Here is a 23308-nt window from a genome sequence, read left to right as displayed (position 1 = left end):
GGCCAGTGAGAACCCTTCAAGCTGACTCCTATGCCCATTAGCCTTAAAGTCATTTCTCACTTTCTTGCTTTCAGACCAAAAAGACTTATTTTCCTTATTAGTTTTTAACTTACCTGGATTCAGCCTTTTCTCCATGGAGCATGCTGGACAAAGGGTGAATGAAGCTCCTCCCCAGGCCTGAACTGGCCAAGATGCAGCTCTCAGACAGACCACCCGTTGCGTATCACATCCTGGTCCAGCGCCCCAAGTGAGCACACCCAGCACGGACCATTCCTAAGTGCCCAGGCCGTGGCTAGAGTGGTCAGAGGCTGGAAGGCGTAAGACCAAGAGCTCATTCTTGGAGGGTAGTCAGAAGCGAGACTGTGAATGAGCTAATCTAAGCCTCACTGTGCATGATCCATTGTCCCATCGAACTTCACTGAAAAACAGAAATTCAATGACAGGGGCGCCTGGGGGGCTCAGTCGGTTAAGCGGCTGCCTTCCGCTCAGGTCATGATCCCAGGTTCCTGGGATCGAGGCTTGCATCAGGCTTCCCGCTTAGCGAGGTATCTTTTTCTCCCTCTTCCTCTGCCTCTCCCCCTGCTCATGCTCTCTAAGAAATACAAAAAAATAAAAATAAAAAAATCTTAAAGAATTTCCAAGATGGCAGAGATAGAACTGTATAGCCCAAGTGCGGGAACTTGAGCATAGGCTCTGTGTAGGTCTATTTTTTTTTCTCAACTTTATATTTTTTTCCATATACAGCTTTTTTTTTTTTAAAGATTTTATTTATTTATTTGACAGAGAGAGATCATAAGTAGGCAGAGAGGCAGGCAGAGAGAGTGAGAGGGAAGCAGGCTCCCTGCCGAGCAGAGAACCCGATGCGGGACTCGATCCCAGGACCCTGAGATCACGACCCGAGCCGAAGGCAGCGGCCTAAACCACTGAGCCACCCAGGCGCCCCTTCCATATACATCTTAAAAGCTCTTAATACTTGATTTATGTTGCCATTGTGAGTAAAATTTTCCCATTATATTTGCTAACTGGCTAGTAACAAGACACAGAAGTGTCATTTTGTGCAGTTACTTTTGATGGCTTTTCCTAGCATTTTCTGTCTTACTGTTTTAGTTAAATTTAATGTTTCAAAATCAGTTCTCTTGGGTTTTCTGCACAGAAAAATCACCTATAACTTGAGCACTTAGCACTGCTGGTCACTGTTGCAGGTCATTTCACCCTCATGAGCCTTTGAAGCAGACACGACCATGATCCCAAGTCACAGACTAGGGATGTGACACATGAGAGACTTGCCCAAGGCCGGAGAGCTGAGATCTAAGTGGCGGCCCAAAGTCAAAAGCAGCACCGCACCTCCCAGTTCGAGTTCCCGTCCTCAGCCGCCGGCTAGGACATTTCCGTGATTACATTCAGCTCCCTTTGCCTGGGGGACTCCTTGCCGCAAGTGTCTGCCTCCGGCTCAGGTCCTGACCCCAGGGTCCTGGGATTGAACCCTGCCCGTGGGCTCCCTGCTCAGCGGGGAGTCTGCTTCTCCCTCTCCCTCCACTCCTCTCTCTCAAACAAAATCTTCTAAAAAATAAAAATAAAAAAGATTAAGTCCCTGTTTCCTTCTGTTTGAAGACTGAGTAGCTGGGGTAAAACTCCGAGAACAATGCAAATAGCAGAGACAGCAAACTTCCTTCTCTTGTTCTTAATTTTCACACGGATGTCTGCGATGTTTCCTTTCTGGAACAGGTAACGTGGCTTCAACAGGAACACTTTGTAACGTGAGAATATCAGTAATGTCATTTTCCTAAGACAAAGAGCTAAAAATCAATCTGTTTGGAAGACGGATGGATCATGAAACCTTATTAATATGGACTTCTGTTCAAAGGGTTATTCCGGTTACGTTTATGTACGTAAAACAGCAACGCATTCTTGCTGAGGAGACAGAGGACTACGGCCGTAGTGTTGAAGCGGACCCAAGAGGAACAGAAGCTTCCCAGAGGCACGAGCTCACACCTACAGAATCCAACTGACGGGAGACATACAAAGAAATCAGTGCAACAGCTTACCTGAGCAATAGTGAGAAATCAAAAGAAGACAGCTTTTGTGGGAGGCCGATGTGCACATTTTATTTAACAAACAGAGTGTACAATAACTGAAAGAACCGTATTCCCAGGAGAATTAAGAGTCTGTATACCTGGATTAGCACCTAGAAAGTACATAGAAAAGAACAACGGGAAAGGGCTGCGCCTTCTACAGACGTCAGTGGGGCCCGGGTTTCGAAGCGCAGATCCTCACTGGCCCATCACAGTAACTCACTGCACTCCATGTGAGCGCAGTGACAAGTGACTCGGGTCACTGCTTCTCGTCTTCAGTGTGTTATGACAAGTGTGTCAACCTGATGAGCCTTACGTGATAAAAAGTTGTATTTTTATTCCAAAACTATTGCACTACAATCCGTGGTACACTACTAGGAAGATACTGGGAAAGCAAAGAGACCTTAACTGCTTGTGATGTGACCTCGTTTCAGAATGGGGCCCTGGGCAGGCCGCACAGTTTCACAGGTCCACTGGTCATCTGTAGAAATCACTGGCTGGGGCGAGGACCACACATGGCATACTTGGGTGACGAAGGGTTCCGTTAGGGTTAGAAAAGGTTCCACAGTGCCAGTGGCTGAAAAGCCTCCATGACTATCAGTTCACTGTTCTGTGCATTTAATGCGATCTTCTTTGGTTACATTGTATTCCCCACCAGCAGGAGAACTTCCTGACTTAGGGACAGATCCAGCTCCTAGCTGGGGGCGATTTTGCCACCCCACTCCGACCTGGAAACATCTGGCAATGTCTGGACAAAACTCTGCATCACTGTGGGGGGACCCACTAGTGTCTAGTGGGTCAGAAGCCAGGAATATTGCTAAACACCCACAATGCACAGGGAAGCCCCCGTAACAAAAAATCCTCCGGTCCCAAATGTCAGTAGCACTGAGGTGGAGAAGCCCTGGAAGAGCTTTACAGGACGTGTGTCTGGGCTGTCCGTCAAGTCGAATGTCCGCCACTGAGGCAGAAAGGCAGCTGTGCACGTCAGAGCTTGGAGGGGTCCCCCATCGCTCTCCCCAGGGCCGTCCTGTCCACTCCAGTCGTCTGGCCCAGACCCAGGACCAGCACCTTCAGAAGAACTCGGTAAGTACTTCCTGAATGAGTGCAGGAAAAAGATGCAGGAAGCACGGTTCAAACTCTTCAATGACCCTGAACAGCAACTTCACGGGACCTAAAAACTACTCTGAACCTCAGTGGCGTCACAGTCTCTGACCGTATGGAGGCCAGGTCGGGGCTGACGTACTGTTGAAGATGGAGCCGAGACTTCAAGGGAGTCTGTCTCAGCACTTCTGGGTTCGCTGAGGTGGGGCAAACCGAACAGAACGGAGTTAAAGGCAAACAGTCAATATACTTCATTTTGAACTAAACAAATTAACACATGAAATGCCATGCACAGCAGACACCATTCCTTTTTTTGTTTTTACATATTTACAATTTTACATATTTACTTATCAATATATCTTCTATCTTTACAATTATAAAATATTTCAAACTGTAGAACAGTGGTACCATTGAATTCCCTTCAACATACATTTTGTAGCATTCATTTGTTTTATCCTTTAAAGGCCATTATTTACCCAAATCCAAACCACAGTGAATGCCACAGAGGAAGCACTTAGGAAAATCATGGAGAAAAAACAGATTTAGACAAAACTTCCACATAAACCTTAAATGAATCTATTTCCATAACTCAAATAAATAGTATTTTATTACTTACTAAGCTTCCCCGCCAGGAAAAACAAAACAAAACAAACAAAACAACCCCCACACACTGTACCTTTAAAAATGCTCTGACACAAAGAAGCGATTAAGTTACAGTCTAGACCCCAACCAGGGCTGTAGTAAGGACTAACTAGTGTAGGCTCCAATCAGTGCCGTCCCGTGCGTTCTGCTCATCCTGCATACACCTGAGGTTGCAGTGGTGGAGGAAGTTTATCATTTTCAACATTTTCAGAGTCAATAGCTGCTAAAGACGGATTCGGGGGCTTGATTTCAAGGGGATATTTCTCAACAATGTCTTGAACCTCTTTAGCGATTCCATCTGTCCACTCTATGAGATCTTTTTCCAGTTTCTTGGCTTCACTCAGGATCCTTTCTTGCCGTTCATTCAACTGAGACAGAAGATCCAAGTTCTTGTACATTTGCTTGACCCCCAGGCAAGCGTCAGGAGACCAGTTCTCAGATTCCTGCTTCCGGGGAGAAGTCTGGCCGGACATGTATCGATCAAAATCTTCCTGACTTAAATTCAAAGACTGAGCATCTAACTTCTCGATGAAAGCCACAGCACAGCACTAGAGAAACAAAAAAGCCCGAGAACGTTATTCACTCTGGTCACCCAAGAAAGACTCAGATTCTCAAATACGTATTTTTAAATCCTTTCAGTATGGTGCATTTAAAACAGAATCAAAAGGACACACAAGAGTCTAACGACCCTGCAGGGACTTCGGCTTCAAAAATTACAACTCAGTGCCAATCACGTTTCCTTTATAATCCCATTTGAAACGATACATTTCCTCCTTAAAAAAAAAAAAAAAGTCAGGGGAACCTGGGTGGCTGAGTGGGTTCAAGCCTCTGCCTTCGGCTCAGGTCATGATCTCAGGGTCCTGGGATCGAGTCCCGCATTGGGCTCTCTGCTCAGCAGGGAGCCTGCTTCCTCCTCTCTCTCTGCCTGCTTGTGATCTCTGTCAAATAAATAAATAAAATCTTTAAAAAGTCAAATTGCTAATTCTCACTGGGTCTGTCAGAAATTCATTCCTTTCCTTGGGTTGTTCAAAGGTCCGGGGGTCTCGTACAGCGTGAAATGCTAGAGCAGCACCTTCAGGGTCTGTCCCACACTGGCTACCGCAGAGCTTCCGTGGACAAACCCGAACAGTTCCTGCTGCGCCGCAGGGCGGAGGAATCGTGCAGGGGCCGGGAGGCCGGGGAACGTGCCCCACGAGGTCGAGCCAGTCTCACAGCGTTCCCTCAGGGCTCGGCAGCGCCTGCGATCTTTGGGGACGGCTGTGGCTCACGGCCCTCTGGGCCTCAAAGGGCCCTTGGTCCTTCCACATCAAGTGTTTAGAAGAATAAGCTTTGAAATCAGGCAACCCGAGCTGTCCCCTCTGTCAAGTGACAGTCCAAGAGTCTGTGAGCCTGCAAGTCTCCCCACGCCCTGACATCCGTGCGCCTGTAAGACCGGGAGGCACCAGCACCCGCCGCGCAGCCCGCTCGGCGCACGGGTCGGCAGCGCCACAGGTCGGCAGCAGGCAGCGAGTCCACGGGAGCAGGGACTGGCCCAGAACCCCTCGGGCGAACGCTCCGTTGAGCAGACTGTCGGCCTTTCCTATACTGACTCTTCTACAAGGAAAATTTTCATTTTTATTATTTATTCGTTCATTTTTATTTTTATTTTTTAAGCAACCTCCATCCCGACACGGAGCTCGAACCCATAGCGCACGATCGCGGCGGCAGGCGCGGCTCTGAGTTTCCTCTGCGGCGCCCGTTCCCGGCCGGAGTCGGGCTCTGAAGGAGGCTCTGAAGGCGGCTCTGCGGAAGGCGGTTGGCGAACCTACTGCGCAGACGCGCCGGACCGGAACTGCGCCCCCGGCCGGCACCTGCGGGCGCGGAGGGACCGCAGACGCTTCCGGTCCGCGCGGGAGCCAGCGCCGCGCGCGGGAGCAACGGCCGCTAGAAAAGACGCCGCCGCCGCTCGGGAGGCTGTGGGTGGGGAAGCCCAACGTGGGGCAGGACCAAACGGCGCCGCCGGGAGAGGAGCGGCGGAGGAAGAACGCGGAGAGCGACACCGTCGAGAGGAAGCGGGGAACAGCGAGGAAGGGGCGGGACGGTGAACTGAAGCCCTAGAAGCGGCAGAACGAGTTCTCCAGGCGGTGGCCGTGAGGGAGCGGGACGCGGGCGGGAGCTGGCATGGGTTTGACTTCCCGGAGCCTGACGAGAGGAGGCTGAGAGAGAAGGTCGCCACCCCGGACGCAGCAGGAAGAGGCCAAGCGGCAGCCTCCGCTGCTGACCACAAGGGCTCCACCTCCCGGGCCTGCTCGTGCTCCTACCCGCAGCGTCTCCGCCTCCGCCTTCTCCGAGCTCTTCGGGCGGTGCGAGGTTCCGCAGAGTGAGGACCAAAGCCAGCAGTCGGTCGGCACGCTGCTCCGGCCTACCGGCCGCCTCACCTTCTGGGGCCGCAGCCGACGCAACGCTGCGCCCGGAAGATGACAGATCCTGCGCACAGCAGCTCGAGCGCATTCCGGAAAGCACTCCTGCGATGGGCTGGGTGGAGACGGGCACGGAGGAGGGCACCGTTGATGAGCACCGGCCGTCTCTAAGTGACGACTGCCTACGTTCTGCTTCTGATACCAGCATGTCCCTGTATGTTAACTCACTGGAATTCAAGTAAAACCCGGACACAAGGGAGAGCACTCGAAGTCCAGTGGCTGAACCCACCGGCTGAGGGTGACGAGGGACCGGAAGCTTACACACTTTTGGGAACCCACTTAAAGGAAAACACGACACAAAATTAGGTACAAAGGTGAGTACGTATTTGGGATGTAGAAATAAATCACAACAACTTTCTGGAAGCCTTGAGGATTCATGTATCGTCTTTTTAGGCAATTTACTAGAATTGACTAGAAACACTTCCTTTAGCAACGTGGCGTCCTCTCCCTATTATCCTGTACGACTTCAAACACAGGAAGGAAAGCCTTTAAAGTTCGAGGCGCAAATTCATTAGCAAATCGAGTCTAAAGTAAACAGCAGACGAGTTCAGTGGTCAGGAGAAGTACTCTGCCTCACGACTCAGACGCGCGTTCTCGAACACTGTCTCACCAAGAATCAACGAGCACTACTAACGATACTTAAAAATCATCTCACATCCTCTAAACCAAGCTTTTAAAAAATCTCAGTATTCAATTCTAAGAGGTCACTTACAAAAATAAAGCAAAAAATAATTCCTCGGTCTTTTAATAAATCAAAATCCATGATCTGATTCATTCCTGGTAAACAACCCAACTGAGCGAGTGGCCCTTCGACCGGGACCAGGACGGCCGAGCGGAGCAGACGCTCCCCACGTGGCCACGTGCTGGCCGGCAGAGAAGCGCCGTCTCCGGCCGAGGACGGAGAGGTGCAGTGTCCGCGTGGCGCGGTCGCGTGACCTCTGCGACACCAAGCAAGCACGCTCAGCTGTGCCGACGCAACGGCACGGAACCGTCTCAGGCCCGAAGTGCCCTGTTACATCCTGAAGTAAGAACCTCCGTGACCGTCACCGTAAGGCCCTGGGGCGCGAGGCTTACCAGGTTGGTGAAGTAGTAGCCGTCCTCGCCAGTCATCAGCCGGCTCGGGTTGCAGAAGCGGGTGATGTACTGGATGTTGGACTGGAGGCGCGGTGGGTTGCCCTTCAAGACGATGTAGATGAGGGTCGGTAAGAAGTCGTCGGCCGAGGCTGGCTCGTTCTTGGTGATCTTGATGGCGTTGAAGATGTGCTTGCTGCAGCGGGTGACGCAGGCCAGCTTGTCCCGCGGCACGCGCTGCGAGTCCATCTCGATGATATCTGCGCAGCGGGAAGACACGGCTTCCAGTGAGGACAACTACATACATGCGGCCCCCGAATCGGCATTTTTTAACCGAGCAGTGCGTGGAGGCCCCGCTAAGCCGCCCGCCAGCCAAGTCCGTGTGTGAAAACTGACCACGAAACACCGTGAGCTCAGCTCGTCCCTTCAGGACGCGCGACCACGAAGCGGATGCTACGCGCGTTACTTCTGTGCCCCACAAGCCCGCTGCCTTCCCAGCCTCACACTGGGCAAGGGATATAGCTGGGAGGAAGGCAACTGAGGTCTAGAGAAGCCTGGTGATTTGCCCAAATCATACCGACAGCAAGGGACGGAGGGGGGATCTGAAACCCATGCTCCTAACCACGGTGTAAGCTGCTGGTGAGCTCACCGGGTGACCGAGTCTTTCTCCTGCTTCTGCTCCTCTGCCACCCGGGGAAGCCATGCAGAACGCTGCTGCTCTTCGGGAAGGTGGGAACGACGCAGCATTGCCGCATCGGACATCAGTCATGCCCAAGCCCCGTTTACAGGACGTACCCATCCCCGCCAGCCAGAAACCGGCAGGGCCCCTCGACGACATTCGCAGCTGCCGGCCAGCACGGGGACGAGCGCGGATACACATTTCATCTCACACACACCATTCACTTCCCTCAGAAAACCCGCTTCACCGTCCCTAACCCCCTAAGTGGCTCTTACAAACCGTCCTGTGTGGCCGGGAACAGGAGTCAGCCCCGTGGACGCGGCGCAAGGGAAGGGGTTGGGCGCCCTCAGATGTGCTTTTCTGCCTGCACCTGCGGCTGGGGGAGAAACGGCGGCGGATTCCTCTGACAGCAGTAGCTGCCCGTAGCGGGAACCGGTTTCCAGTTTGGGGGGACAGTGGTGCGCATCAGGGTTCCTTCCGCTCCCAGCTCCATCCCTGCGGTCGGCTCCCAGGGAGCCCTCACGGGACCACCAGCCGCAGAAGGGGAGCCTGTGGTGGACAGAGCCACCTGGCTGTGCTGAGGCCGCATTTTCACTTACTGACAGGGGCGCCTGGGTGGCTCAGTGGGTTAAAGCCTCTGCCCTTGGCTCGGGTCATGATCCCAGAGTCCCAGGATCGAGTCCCGCATCAGGCTCTCTGCTCAGCGGGGAGCCTGCTTCCCCCTCTCTCTGCCTGCCTCTCTGCCTACTTGTGATCTCTGTCAAATAAATAAAATCTTAAAAAAAAAAAAAAAAACAACTACTGATGCTTTCATTCCCCGAACTCATGAGTCTATTGTGTGATTTTTCCTTATTTTATAGTTTGGTTCCTTTAGTTTTAATTATGGGCTGTAATTATTGTTAATACATCTCAGCTTGTTTTCTCTGAGTAGAACATATCACAAGAGACTTGGGGGAAGACTTTTTTAAACCAATTTCACTACTTTCATTTATGCTATTTACCTTCCTACCTTTTATTACCGGTTTTTACTCTTAGTTTAAACTTTTAGCCAATCTCTCATTAATGTTTATTCTTTAAGTATTAAAGTGAATAAAAAAGAATCACTTTTTATCCGGAAGCATGTGTAGCTGCCGACGCCAGGAGGGAGGGCCAAGAGTGTGAACCAGAAGAGAAGGGAAGAAGAAAAGAAAGCGGGGGTCGGGGGTGCAGTGCGGAGATTTCTCCCACACCCTGTCCTGCAGCGAAGCTTCCCCTTCCTAGCACCCTTCAAGACGGAAAGAAGATTTTTGGGGGGAATGCTGCTGAGCCCCCCACCACGTGTAGTGAGCTCCGTGATCTGCACTGCTCTAAAGCCTAACCGAGGGGATCCGGGAGGAAACGACAGAACAGGAAATTCCCCATCGTGTCAACTTCTTCCACTAAATGATTCCCCACCCCAGTCTGCCTGCGGTCACTTCACAGTCCTCAGATAACGGCTGCGCGTCTGCTGTTCGGGGTTTTAGGGTGGGCAGGACGCAAGCCAGGCTGCGTGTGGTCCTGCATCTGGCAGAAGTCCAGCTTTAGCTTTAACGAGTTCTGAAAACAAAGCAGGCTAGCCCTCTAAGTCATGACTTCTCAACCTTGGTACCGACGACACTCTGGACTGGATCATCTCTTGTGTGAGCGGACTGTCCGGTCCTGCAGGAAGTTTAACAGCATCCCCGGCCTCCAGCTCCTGGAGGACAGATGTCAAATGCAATGGAAAATGCCTCATTCAGCCTATTTATCAACAAAACGGCCAGCGCTGATCAGCAGCGCATGGGGTGATTCTGAGAAATTTAACTGGCATCTCCGTTTTGAAGACCAGTGTTAGACACCGTACTCCGTGTTTGTTCCTGTACTTGGGCTAACACCTGGAGATGAGGAAAAAGTGATCATACAGCCTGTGGCCCTTGCAGAATGTATATGCACTCGGACTGGCAAGATACAGGGGCTAACATGAGAAAAAGTAAGGAGGCTTTTAAAATTCTGTGGCCAAATTTCTATTATCGACACATCTCTTCAAACTCCAACTCAGAGGCCTTGGGATGAGTTTCACCTCAAATTCTATTAACAAACTGTTGAAATACTGAAGTCCTTTCAGTTCTATTTTTAAGCGAACAATGGTCTGGCCTTTGTAGTTTCTGGTTTTACAAGGTCTAACCCTATGGCACTTCAGGAAAGAGTCCCGGATGTAAATTCCTATGAAGTACTTTAAACATAAACCAGCTGGTCTTGAACTTGGCAAGAATCTTTGGAAAAAAACACAAGTACGAGGCCTACATCCGGGCTTCTCACCTTCAATCTCTTATGATGTTCCCTGAGCGAAAGGCAGGAGTGGGAGTGGGTCTGGACCCAAAGGAGACAATTCATGAAACCTACAACACAGCCTTAGAGAAAAGCTCTGAGTAACAGAGAGAACGGTATTTAGCTAGGCCAGTTAGACTCTGCAAGCAAGCGGAATTAAATCGTTCACTCAGAAAGTAATTCATTTAATAATGGGAGTTAAAAAGCAGAGCTATACAAAGAGAAGCAGAATCTGAGAAAGTGGAAGAATCATGTTAGGAGCAGATGACCCAGTGCCCAGCAGGGCTAAGTTTCTGGGAGAGCCCTGCTCCCTTTCCTACCTCGAGAGTATCTTAAGCAAATCCCCATTTCTTCCCGTAACTTGAGTCTCTAGTTCCTAGAGCCAACCTACCTAATGGCTTGCCCCAAGCCACGGCTAACAGCAGCTAACTTTCTCTCTCAGCGGATTTCCACTAACAGCTCTAATAGGGAAGTCTTTCCAACTCTTCTTAATTAAGAAGTGTCTGGGTGTCTTCTCCATCAGGCTGAATTTGTTTTGGTTCTTTTTTTTTTAAACTTCCGTGGGCTATTCCTATGAGCAAGAAATGGAAACCTTATCGGGTGCCTGGACCTGTCCCGGATGGTGGTGCCGCATCTGGGCCCTTTATTTCTACACTGCACAGACCAGGAAAGTCATCCAAAGCACGTCTCTGACTAACAACCAGTCAGAGAATTTTCATTTTCATATGTAACTGTAGTATGGGGATTACTTTCTCAATTCGCTTCCTCCCTCCAGATTTATTCTGAATATGTAGATGCAACAGGGTTTTCAGAAATCTTCCCTAGCTGGGGCGCCTGGGTGGCTCAGTGGGTTAAGCGTCTGACTTTTGACTTCGGCTCAGGTCATGGTCTCAAGCCCGGTACTGGGCTGCGCTGGGCATGGAGCCTGCTTGAGATTCTCACCCTCTTTCTGCCCCTTCTCCACCCTCCCACTGCCCCAGTCACACACTCCATCTCTCACTCTAAAAAAAAAGAAAAAAGAAAAGAAAAAAGGCAAGAAATCTGCCCTAGCTCCATCTGACCTCAGTTTAGTTCGATGCCCACGAGACGAGACCTGGTCACAGAAAGCACAGAGGAAACGTTCACCTGCTAAAACGAATGGTCCAAACTCATAAAACCGGCACATTTACAAGCTGCTTTTACCATATTTCAGTATGTTTTTGGCAGTCTACCTTTTAGAAGCACTTTACTGCCTTGTATGGATTTACGTCAGCTTCAAGGGGTAAACATCCAGACAAAAAAGCTCTCCGTGTCACTGACCTGTGATTGCTTTCACCACCATATCAGACACTTCTGAAATTTCTTCATTAACAGGGACACAAAGCATCTGAGGTGTGACCCAGTGCAGGGCTCTACAAAGAGGGAGAGACAGTAAAAAAAAAATTCCAAGAATGGACCACAGTCATTTGTCTTGTCATTTCCTTCAGTTAAGGGAAAATACTGGGGCACCACTGACTAATGAGGCAATCCTAGGCCCCAGCACGTTGCCCCGAACTATCAGGAGCTCAGGCGAAGTGACCAGAACCCTCCAATGAGGCTTCTCTTATCACAGGAAAAACAGACGTGATCTGAGACTGAAGATCTGAGAAGAACCCACCACTCCCTCTCTCCATCGTTGATCACCTAATGTCATTGAGGCTCTACCCTCAACTTCGGAGGCACAGCAGAACGAGTGAATAAAGGTCACCAAGCATGTGTCGCCCCAATCAGGATTCCTGCGTTTCCTGCTCTCCCCATCTTCAGAGCAGGGATTCCGACTGACGGATGCTCCCGCCCCGCACATCAGTCCAAGGCCCACCTAGTTCCTTAGGGCTCGATGTGCCACCTTCCTAATACCGACTCCTTGCTTCTGCGGTGACACATCAAGACGGTCTACCAATTAGCAGCCATGCTGTCAAGGAACCCTGTTTGGATTCTAAGACCCCCTCCTCTAGGAGCACCCTAGCACGACCAGTCTTGGACCCATCCCCACATCGGATGGCCTATTTCCTACGGGTTTCGCTGCCACTGGCAATACAGAGCCCTGGGGCTCCCTGTGCTGCCCAGGGAAGAGGGAGCGCTTTGGGAAGTGTTATCAACCCAGTGTGAGTGCAGGCTGTGATGAGAACAGCTGAATAATGAGTGACAGGGAGGAGGAACAATGACACCTACCGCCTTCATGTGGATAATCACAGCTTCTTGCCTGACAAGACAGTATAAGGAAATGAGAAAATAATGACATTTCCCCCCGTTCCTTGGAAATTCTGGAGACCTGAACCTGAAACAATCTGAAGCATCAGATCTGCTTCCTTTCTAAAGCTTCTTGGAGTCGTCTGTGATGTCGGGTCTTCCCTCCTGCAGTTCACCAGATGCTTTTCCTCCTGACACCCCGCAGCCGCGGAGATGCTAAGGACAGTGGGGACCTGGGCTGTTCGTCGCTGTCAAGGCCTGAAATCCAAGTGTGTTCCCCTGCTGGCGGCAGTAAATACAAGACAGAAAAACAACCGGCTACCTGATCCTCTTCTGAATAGCGAGATCCTTCTTCTCGTCATCGGTAGTCTCTGGACAGAACACGTATTTATAGAGACGAGTCATGATGTACTTTTCAATCTGATCCATTATCTTCTCAACTCTTTCGGGAGGCACTGGAATATGCAAACGGACATAAAAGCTCAAGGGAAGGGTGGACGGGTTAAAGGAAGAGATGTCTTCACAGCTTTCCCTTTCCCTATGTGGCAGAAAGCTAATTTACTAGTGATGCATTAAATATACCCAGAAACAGAAGTGTAAGATGTTACATTAAAAAATACCCTTTAAAAATCTACCTCAACTTCTGGGACTGCCCTTCACAGAGTCACCACCTCGAACCGAAAACTGTTCTGGCAGGACCAAACATGGTACGCCGCGCCAAGTGGGGACACCCCAGCACGGGTCCCTCCGCACTGCTACATTAGAGAAGCACTTGAAATTCCCAAGACCAAGAATGTTGGCAGCCCACGCTTCCACTTTTCTGAGGTTTACTGTACAACCTTGGAGAGCTCTTAGAGATGCGCAGTGGGGCTTATTTCTCAGACAGACATACGTGCTACGTATATCACTAAAGCCCAACACCAATGGAAGTCAAAGTCAAGAAAATGCACTAAAAACCTAAGCTCTAAAATATTTACCAAAAAAAAAATAAATAAAATACAAATCTAAGCTAAGTCAGTGATTCTCAATTTTTTTCCATCCCTCCACCCATCTGAGGAATATATCATCATGAAAAATGACTCACCAAAATGGTGATTCCAAGATGGGCATTTCATTTAGAAGCCTCCTACGGGGTTTTAATGGACTCTACCCTTACCCCAACGGGCTAATTAAACAATGTTTAATAAACTACCCAACTGCTGTGATCACTTTGGAGTGATACACATGGTGGCATTCAAAGGCCCTCTCAGGACAAGACGTGCCACCAGCACGTCGGCGGAGTTGTTTACAGGATGGAGTTGGCAAACCAGCCAGGCCATCAGAGAAACAGAGAAAGTTCCAACAGACAGAGCAATCAGACTCTGTACAATTACCAGCAATCCTTTTACGGCGGGTGAACAGAGCATTACCTTTTCCACGAGTCTGCATTCTTTCAGCCACATTCTGGTAAAAGTCTTGAGTACACTCTGACTGTTCCTCAATGCTTAAATCCTGAAAACAAAGGGACAAAGAGGCTGTTGGTAGCTCAAGAAAGATCATGAGCAAATCTCTCAATTTTATGAAATTTCCAGAACCCACTCCTTAACTGGTGCTAATCTCGAAAGTACCTACCAATTATACCAACTCTGCAGAGGAGAAACCCTATTACTTACAACTCCCATGACCTCTCACTTCCGTGTGTGTGTGTGTGTGTACATAATATGGTATTCATATACATGTATATTTTTCTTACATGGGTACAATGCACATCTTGATAATGACACATTTATGTACATTTCTATTTATCGGATCTACTCAGTCCTTTCTGGGGGCTTCTCACACCCCATTGTGTTAAGTGATTTACTAAGCCGGTCTGCCCTGTGCCTTCGGGTTCCTTCTCTTTCTCACTACCATGTACGGCAGCACAAGCAACCATGTGGACTAGTTCTCTGGGGCTATTTCTTGGTGATGCATATTCAAGACTGACACTAAGAGTTTGATAAACACGAACTTTATGGCTCTCAGCATCTGCTGCTGGATGCAAGCCTCAGAAACGCGTGTCCGGCCGTTAGCCACACGTGTGTTTATTTCTCTACAGCCTCTACGCCACTGGGCTTCATAATTTCCCTTTCGGTTTACTGATTACACATGTACAATATGTGTATTTATTCCCTATTTTCTCCCGAAGAGTATGATCTACACAAAATGCCAGCCCAGTTCAGCACAGTCAACTAGATGAAAAAAAACCACGGCGAGACCAGGGGACGGAGCTGGGAGCGACAGAGGCACAGTCCTCAAAGACACAGAGGTGGGGTCAGCCCAGCCACTGGTCTCCAACAAGGCCTAGCAACCAGCACTAAGACGAACCGGTCACAAAACTGGGGGTCCAAAAATGTAAAAGTAAACTAATCTTCAGATGATATTCTAGCACCAAACCAGAAATTTCTCCCAAAGCTTTTCATGAAGAAGTCACTGCAGAAGGGCACGACTATGGCCAGGGACAGATTCCACAGGACTGAGTCTCAGACGGCCGCCACGCAGGGCGGGCAAGCACACAGCAAGGGCTCGGGAGAAGGCTCTGGGGAGAGCATGCAGACCCTGCCGCCCCGGCTTAAATCCCGAAGTACGCCGTGGGGTCCAGACCATGCCCTTCTGCCTTTACGATGTCTGTCCCACCCATCTTTGCCTGGTTTGGGCCCTCGTCACCCCTCATCTCGAGTAGAGCTGCTCTCCCCAACCCTGACCTCATTTTCCAATCTGTCCTGCACACCAGTCCCAGCGGTCATCTCGGATTCAGACCGGGGCACAACTGCGTCAGCAGCGGAGCTCCGCACCACCAAGGGCCGTCGGTGGGATGATGCCTTGGCCCGCGCCCAGCATCGTCCCCGCCCTGTGGCTGCTTACTCTGCCGGGCGAGCACCGGTCCTGAGGCTCTGCTTTTAGCGGCCTGTGTCTCGAACACTACAAAGTCATTCTCTTCCTGACTACTTCTGCTGCTCTCCGGTTTTCCAAGAGCTGCGCAGGGAAGGCTCCGCTCATGCTTCCCTCTTCTAAGAAGTTGTCCTTCATTTCCTCATTCAAAATAACTGCGGGTCTCACAGGGCTTACAGAGTTCTCTGACAACGCCGGCAGCAAGTCGGGTTGCTTTCTTAACTGGTTATGCATGTAAGAGCCATCTGGTGGAATCAGAATCGATCCCTTGTCTAGTGAGAACTCAGTACTAAGTAAATTTCATCCATTTTGAAATGTTAAGCGTTTATTTATGTTCACCACAATTTCCCAGTGCTACTTTCTACTTTGTCTTTTACTTTTAAAAGCTTTTACACAGCTTTTAAAAAAGTTAATGCCACTAACCATCTTAACTGGTCCTTAAGGATAATTCTTTAACAGTTCAGCTGCACCTTGAAAACTGTTCTACTCTGATATGAGGAATTTGAACGGCAGGGCAGGGGGTAGGGAGGGAAAAAATGAAACAAGATGGGATCAGGAGGGAGACAAACCATGAGAGACTCTTAATCTCACAAAACAAACTGAGGGTTGCTGGGGGGAGTGCGGGGGGAGGTGGTGGGTGATGGACACTGGGGAGGGTATGTGCTGTGGTGAGTGCTGTGAAGTGTGTAAGCCTGATGATTCACAGACCTGTACCCCTGGGGCAAATACTACATTACATGTTAATTTAAAAAAATACATTTTACCTTCTTTGGGGGGAAAAAACTGTTCTAAATTTCTCCACAGAAGTAAGTATCTACAGTTAAAATAAATATCCTAATCTACTTTATTAATTTACTTCTAAGTTTTCTCATGTTTAACTCTTTATCTGGAGGAGGTGCGGGCGCACAGCACGGAACACGGGAAGTCATCGACACAGACCCCCCCCATCTTTTTCAGCGGCAGGTGGTGAAGCCACACTGCCCCTCCCTTCCCCAGCTGTCACGTAACCGGCTCCTGAAAAACCGAATTTATTTCTGGGATCCCTGGTTTATTTCACTGTCCTATATTTTAATTTTTTAATCAAAATCTCACCTACTTGTGATGTCTTTCATTTTAGGAAAGTTGGCCAGATTTAGAAATCTCTTCCACCAAATTCACGCTCCCCACGCCCCCTCACAAAAAGATTATACGGTTTGTTTTTTCTAGAATAAATGTAACATTATAATTTCAAGTTTTCTTACAATCCTCAGTCTTAATTCTTTGAATGAACTATGAACTAACTTTCCTTATTAGAATGCTATCAACATTTAACACCATTCGTTGCTATTATCTTGAAAGGGAACTCGTTTTCAGTGCTGTGCTCAGCTCTTCAGCCTTTATCACCTGCACGTCATACTGCAACTGAATTCTGTGAATTTATCTTGTCATGCTGCCGATTTGATACTGCTATGAGTACACCTGGATTTTCCTGATGAGATCATTTTTCCTGGATTTCATGAAAAGTGTATTTGTATCCACTCTGAAAGCATTTGCTACATGACCGGAATTGCCAGCCACTGTACCAAACATAAAAAAATTAATGAAATGCTCCGAGAACACTCAACCTGAATGGGAAGACTGAATGCAAAGAAGTAATTACAATATTCTACGGAAATTGTGAGCCAGAATGACAAAGTGCCATGGCGCACGTGGGGAATCTCTGACTTATCTCGTTCCGTCTACCTTCTACGAGCCTCTCTCAATAGGCACGGGCAGAGCAGTAAGTATTCATGTTCCACTCTACCAGCCGCGTGGGTGCCGAGTGACGCCCCAAGCAATGCCCACGAGAAAATGTCTCCTCCACGCCCTGGGTGTAAACTCCCGCAGATTCACTGCCACTCGTCCCTGGGGAGGCACGACGGGACTCGAACCAACCACGCTCAGTCTGTCCGTACGTGGCTTTCCTTTCTGTACCGCTCCTTCCCATAAGACTTCAAACTTCTGTTTCTCATCAGCCCTTATTATGAGTCAATCAATAAAATTTATACTGTAAATTCTCTAAGCCTTAGATCACCAGACGAATATATCCATGGACCAAACAATTTGGCTGCATTTCCTAAGTACCAAATCTCAACACTTAGAGCAAATTACATTGACTCTTCTGGTTATTACCAGGACTCACTTCTAACTAGAAAAAACTGTGACCGTCTAAAGGCCTCAAAGGCCTTCTTACTAGTGGCAATGAGTTACCTGTTCCTGCCCTGCTCCTCGCAATTGCGGCGACTCTGTTCCACGCAGAATCTTTGCAGATCTCTCCTTCTAGGGCATGACTTACAGTTCATTACGGTGTTTATTTTATAATTATAAATAGCTCCCCTACCACTCTGTCCTCTTATTTCAGATTCTTTGTAGGACCTGCCACTATAGCACTATACTGTATTACCAATCTGTTTATTGTCTCTTTTCTCCACTGAAATGTGAGCTCCGCAAGGGCACTGCTGACCACCATATCCTCAGTGCCCACAACAGGGCCAGGCACAGGGCTAGTGCTCAATTAGGCGAAAGAAAGAATAAATAAACGTGACCATCCATCATCGCCCCTCCCTTTATAATACTGTAAGAACACTGGGAGACAATTCTACAAAGAGCTCTTCTATTTCTACGTATCTTGTGAGGCGAGCCGTGGACTGCCTCTGTTCCGCACCCACCATCTTTTCAAGGATAGCTATACAGGCCATCCTTGGAGGACAGAGATAGTGCCTCCCTCAAGCAAAAGGGCAGACTGTCTATCGTCCACTCTAACAAAGATAATGTGTCCATGCGAGGTGAGGGTCCAGCGAGCTTACGGCCCGTTATAAAATACCCTCTTATCTAGCGCTCCTCCCTGCACGCACAGGCACTACTGGTCTTCGCAGGCCCGTGGGAACGGACACTCAGGGAACTGGTGCGAATGCGATACACTCTTGATACGGCTACTGCTGTGAGTCAGAAACCGGCTTGATACGGCTACTGCTATGAGTCAGAAACCGGCCTTCTCTTCTGACCCGGAGACTCGTGCCTGCTGCCGCACCCACAAAATGGTGGCAGCCTAACTTGTAAACGTGCAAGTAGGGAAAATCGCAGATCCTTCACAGTTCTTGTCAAAGGAGCTAAGTGATGTCAGGTCTGTGTTGGTAAATGGTTAGATTCTGCCAAATTCCAAAATGTTTTTTCAGGTTTCTAAGAAAAATCAATCTAGTCATGTAAATGAACCTCTTATCCTTAAGTATTTTTAAGCTATTGCTGGGATCATCTTTTCTATTATGTCTGCATATAAAGTTATCTTATTTATTCCTTCCTAGAAATTTTCCTTTGTAGTTTAAAAGTTTGACAAGTGGGTGAATTCCTTTGAATACTGAGAGGTATTCTGTATACTTTCTTAATGGTCTGGTTGAAATCTTTTTTTTTCCTAATGTGTTTTGAAAACTGACTATTCCTTAATTGTGTTTTCTTTATTGTCCATCTGAAACTCTCATCTTTACAATCTGGAATTCCATGATATGTTTTCTGGGTTAAGTTTCTTTTGTACTGTAGTTAACTTTTTGATTTATTTAGGTGTTAGCTTCTGATGTTCATATTTTTTGAATTGCTGGTTCCTGTTGCCTTCAGTAATTTTTTTTTAAGGAAAACAAACATATTAGGCCTTTAATCCTCTCAAGTAAAATTTAAAAATTAACATCTCAAGTAGACCAAGCACGTGGTTTCATATTTTGCCATAGTTCATCTTACCGGGGAATATACCCCAAGGTCATTAGTAGTTAGCTGAACACAGATTTAAACATTTCTACATTTAGAGGAACAAAACAGGGCAAAAGTAACTGATTTTTGTCAAAGTCAATTACTGGCAATATAAAGGTGGTGGGAATTGTTAAGGTACACCTGTTCTTTCCACATCTCTAGGGAAAAGCCAATAGTTGATCATTTCTAGCATCTGGTTAGTTACTAATTACAAATGTGCTCAAGTATGTTCTTTACAAAGGTCATCATTAAACTTTCTTTAGCAATAAAAATCTTTAACTTCTTGCCTTTCATTCACTGAACGCAACGGGTCTTGGGGGAAGTATTCCGGTAACTCACGCTACATTGAGACGCAGAACCGCAGTGCAGCCAGGCAGGGCCAAGTAACCACACAGAATCCCAGAGACACCGTGTTCGTCTAAGATACCTTGATGCCACCAGAGTTTGAGCAGGTACAGCTGCTCTGTGAACCTCCGGAGGCCGAGCAGTGTCCCACTGGCCTCTGCTCTGAGTATGTGCCACTGTGAAACACGGAATCCTAAAAAAATCAGTGAACAGACTCCTGAGTTAGAGTTCATCCATGCACTTGCGTGTTTTAGCCACTCGGGTTGTCTAACAAGGTTTGAGAAAAGGTCAAAACCACTCATAGATAAGAAAAGATGCCTTTCAAGAGCTACAGCGGCTCGTGGAGAGGCAGTTACCCTTCCCTCGCCACGCCCACCAGGGTCGGCCTCGGTGCGGGCCATCAGCCTGACCTCAGCTGGCTAACGAGCACCGCGAGCCCAGCTCCTTCCCTCCACCAAGAAGGCAGAACCTTGCCTCACACCTGTAGGGTCAAACGTGGACCATGACTGGCTCAGTGTGAGTCAGCTGTGCTTTCTGGCACCTTCGGAACGAGGACTTCAGGCAACACGAGGCTCTTCTGTAGGTCTTACAGGGTTACCATCTTTGGTTTTTCCTTGTGGAACACACACTGCGTTGCTTTCTCCAAAATGCCTACAACCTCTAGCAAGTCCTTGCAGAATTACAAAATACCACGTAATTTTGCCTCCTTCACCAGCTTCGGCTCCTCCGCAGCAAGTTCTCGCATCTGCCAAGCCTCACTGTTGCTCTTCCACGGGCTCTTTTAGTCGCTCTTCTAACATGACCTTCTCTTCCAGGAGCAGCATCTCCACAGAGAAAGCATCTCCCTTCTGTTCCATTTCCATCCATGTTCTCCCTTCCACTCTGGCCATCATCCTTTCGTCTCGTAGCTGAGCACAACAGGAGAGGGCCCGAGAGGCGATGCCAATGCCGGGGCCTGTCTTGCCAGCCTCACCCACCGAGTCATGCTTCAACTCCACAGTGTTTCACATTTTCTCTCACATGTCACCGTATTCTGTGTATGTTCTTATATTATTCATTCAGCACTTTCAACACAGTTAGCAACTCAACCTTGTACCTACTTTTAGGTCTTAAGATCTACAGACGGTACCGGCTCAGACGCTTTCCCATCGCTTGTCACCTCACTTCTCATCCTCTGTGCTCCTGATCCTGAAACTGTGTCCTGGCTTACTCCCCCATCCCTGTTCCCCAGTTTTCTGACCACGATTAAAGCCCATTTTGTTAATTAAAGTTTCTCTGTCTTGGACACATACTTCTGCTCTCTTAGCAGTAACTACATAGCAGGGAAAACTCCTCGCACATACATGTGGTTTAGAATAGTGAGGACATTTTAAGGCACAGAAGGACATCTATCTCTATTCTGAGAAAGAGAAGGCAAGTGAAGATATAGCCACATTTTAAACTCTTTTTCTCCTTTCTCAGGTTTAGAAAAACAGTTTTTCAAGAGAATTACTATGGGAGAAATTTTAAATTTATGTATGTAATAGTATCAGAATTTTAGAGAAAGAACGGTTGGGAACAGAATAATGAGCAGTAAAAGGTCTTCCACCGTGTCTGACTTCTGTAGTAAGGGAAAAAAGCGCATCTGAATGACTGCTGATACAGATGTCTTCTTTAAAAAGTGCACTGAGAGGGATGCGTGGGTGGTGCGGCTGGTTAAGCCTCCGACTCCTGGTTCTGGTTTCAGGTCATGATCTCAGGGTCATGAGCCCCATGTCGGGCTCTGGACTCAGCACAAAGCGTGCTTCGGTTTCTCTTTCCCTCCTCTTCTGCCCCTTCCCTTGCTCTCTTTCTCTCTCTCTCTCAAATAAATAAATCTTTTTAAAAGCTGCACTGAGAAACCCACAAAATTCACTTATTAAAGAGCTTTAATTCAATATCCAGTAAATTAAAGGGCATGTGTTTTCAGGAAGTCGAGGGGAACATAACAAGCTATGCTTTCAGAAGAGGGGAGACTGTTTCTAAAGGCTTTATTAATAATTAACAAGGGCAGGATTTAAACAATTTGAGCAGCAAAAGTATCTTTTTTATTTAATTGCAGTCTGTTTTGTGTGTGTTTTGAAATTGTTTTCATATAAATAAACCTGTGGGGAAAAAGGTCTTCACTTTTGGCAAGGATCTCATTAAGTTAAAAAAAAAAAATAGGAGGGGCGCCTGGGTGGCTCAGTGGGTTAAAGCCTCTGCCTTCGGCTCAGGTCATGATCTCAGGGTCCTGGGATCGAGCCCCACATCTGGCTCTCTGCTCCTCGGACAGCCTGCTTCCTCCTCTGTCTGCCTCCCTGCCTCCCTGTGATCTCACTCTCTCTGTCAAATAAATAAATAAAATCTTTAAAAAAAAATTAAAAAATAGGATTTTCTAGTTATGACAGAAAAGGTTAACATCTGGTTGGGTCTCTATAATATGTTAAATTATCCTGGGCACATAAGGTTTTGTCCAAATGACAAAAGAAACCTATACACCCTTCATTTCTTTGGTGACCATATACATCCTGGAATCTGTGGTCACTCTTAGGCCTATGTAAAGCTTTGTTCTTACAGTGAAATTCTTTTTTTTTTTTTTAAAGACTATTTATTTGACAGACAGAGAGATCACAACTAGGCAGAGAGGCAGGCAGAGAGAGGAGGAAGCAGGCTCCCTGCGGAGCAGAGAGCCCGATGCGGGGCTCGATCCCAGGAACCTGAGATCATGACCTGAACCAAAGGCAGAGGCTTAACCCACTGAGCCACCCAGGTGCCCCTACAGTGCGATTCTTAAATCCTGGTTATTTTTATAATGATAAGAAGTCCAAAAAAACTAAACCTCACAAATTCTTCTTAGCGCCTTCTGTATATGCCACCCCCCATCAGCCACTTTCTCAGTAAAATTCAAATTCTTGCTAAGATGAGTTCTAAGAAAAGTGTTTGATAATAACATAAATATAAATGAACTTTGTGTTAATGACGTAGCTGCCTATCCGGTTTGCAATAAACACATCTTATTCTAAACACGAAAATGAACTATAAGAAATACATATATTAATATTAAATAGCTAATATGTTTAATGGAAAAGGAAAAATGGCAAAATAAACGAGCTTCAGAAGAGTCTCCGCAAACAACAGCATCTTTGGGACAGTGAGGCAGATGCTGCATTAGGCACTGGGCATGAATTATGCAGGACCCGAATGAGATTTCAACCCAAAGAGATACCCTTTGGAATGAGGAAATTAAAAAAAACAAAGAAGCCTGCTACAGATAAGGTATTTTATGACAAAGATAAAATGGCTGGGGGAAAAAACCCCAATCCTTTTAATGCAATTCTGTAAATATTTGGTTTTCTAGACTTGATCCATATGTGGAAAAGGCTGCTCACCACTGGCATACACCAGGACTGGAGAAAACACGAATGTAGTAGAAAAAGAAATGGGCAAGACTGGCTCACTGCTGTGGACCTCAGAAATGTTGGGAAGGCTGCAACTGTGGGACACAGTAGAAAGAATTACCAGTTGGGGTGCCTGGGTGGCTCACTTGGTTAAGCAGCTGATTCTTGATTTCGGCTCAGGTCATGATCTCAGGTCCAGGGACAGAGCCCTGAGTTGGGCTCGCCGCTCAGAGTCTGCTTCTCTCCCTCTGCCCCTCCCCCTGTTTGTGCTCTCTCTGGAACTCTCTCAAATCAATACATAAAATCTTAAAAAAAAAAAAAACAAAAAAAACTACCAGTAAA

At 47.7% G+C, this 23308-nt stretch overlaps 1 protein-coding gene across 5 annotated transcripts in view; it reads right to left on the bottom strand.

The window, feature by feature from the left end:
* Positions 1-2906: 2906 nt before the first annotated feature.
* RABGEF1 (RAB guanine nucleotide exchange factor 1) overlaps positions 2907-23308 on the bottom strand; it is a 52040-nt gene continuing 31638 nt past the window's right edge. For all 5 annotated transcript variants that reach the window (XM_045993395.1, XM_045993394.1, XM_045993392.1 and 2 more), the window contains 5 exons: positions 13967-14048; positions 12880-13012; positions 11649-11740; positions 7349-7605; positions 2907-4363 (listed from right to left, as the gene is read on the bottom strand). In XM_045993395.1, coding sequence (XP_045849351.1) covers positions 3965-4363; positions 7349-7605; positions 11649-11740; positions 12880-13012; positions 13967-14048 — 963 coding nt within the window. In that variant the 3' untranslated portion in view covers positions 2907-3964. The remainder of the gene's footprint in view (positions 4364-7348; positions 7606-11648; positions 11741-12879; positions 13013-13966; positions 14049-23308) is intronic.

This window comes from Meles meles, chromosome 21 (assembly GCF_922984935.1).
Source record: "Meles meles chromosome 21, mMelMel3.1 paternal haplotype, whole genome shotgun sequence".
NCBI classification, from domain to species: domain Eukaryota; kingdom Metazoa; phylum Chordata; class Mammalia; order Carnivora; family Mustelidae; genus Meles; species Meles meles.
The sequence above is the reverse complement of the archived record's forward strand: the minus strand, read 5'-3'. Positions and strand labels throughout refer to the sequence as shown.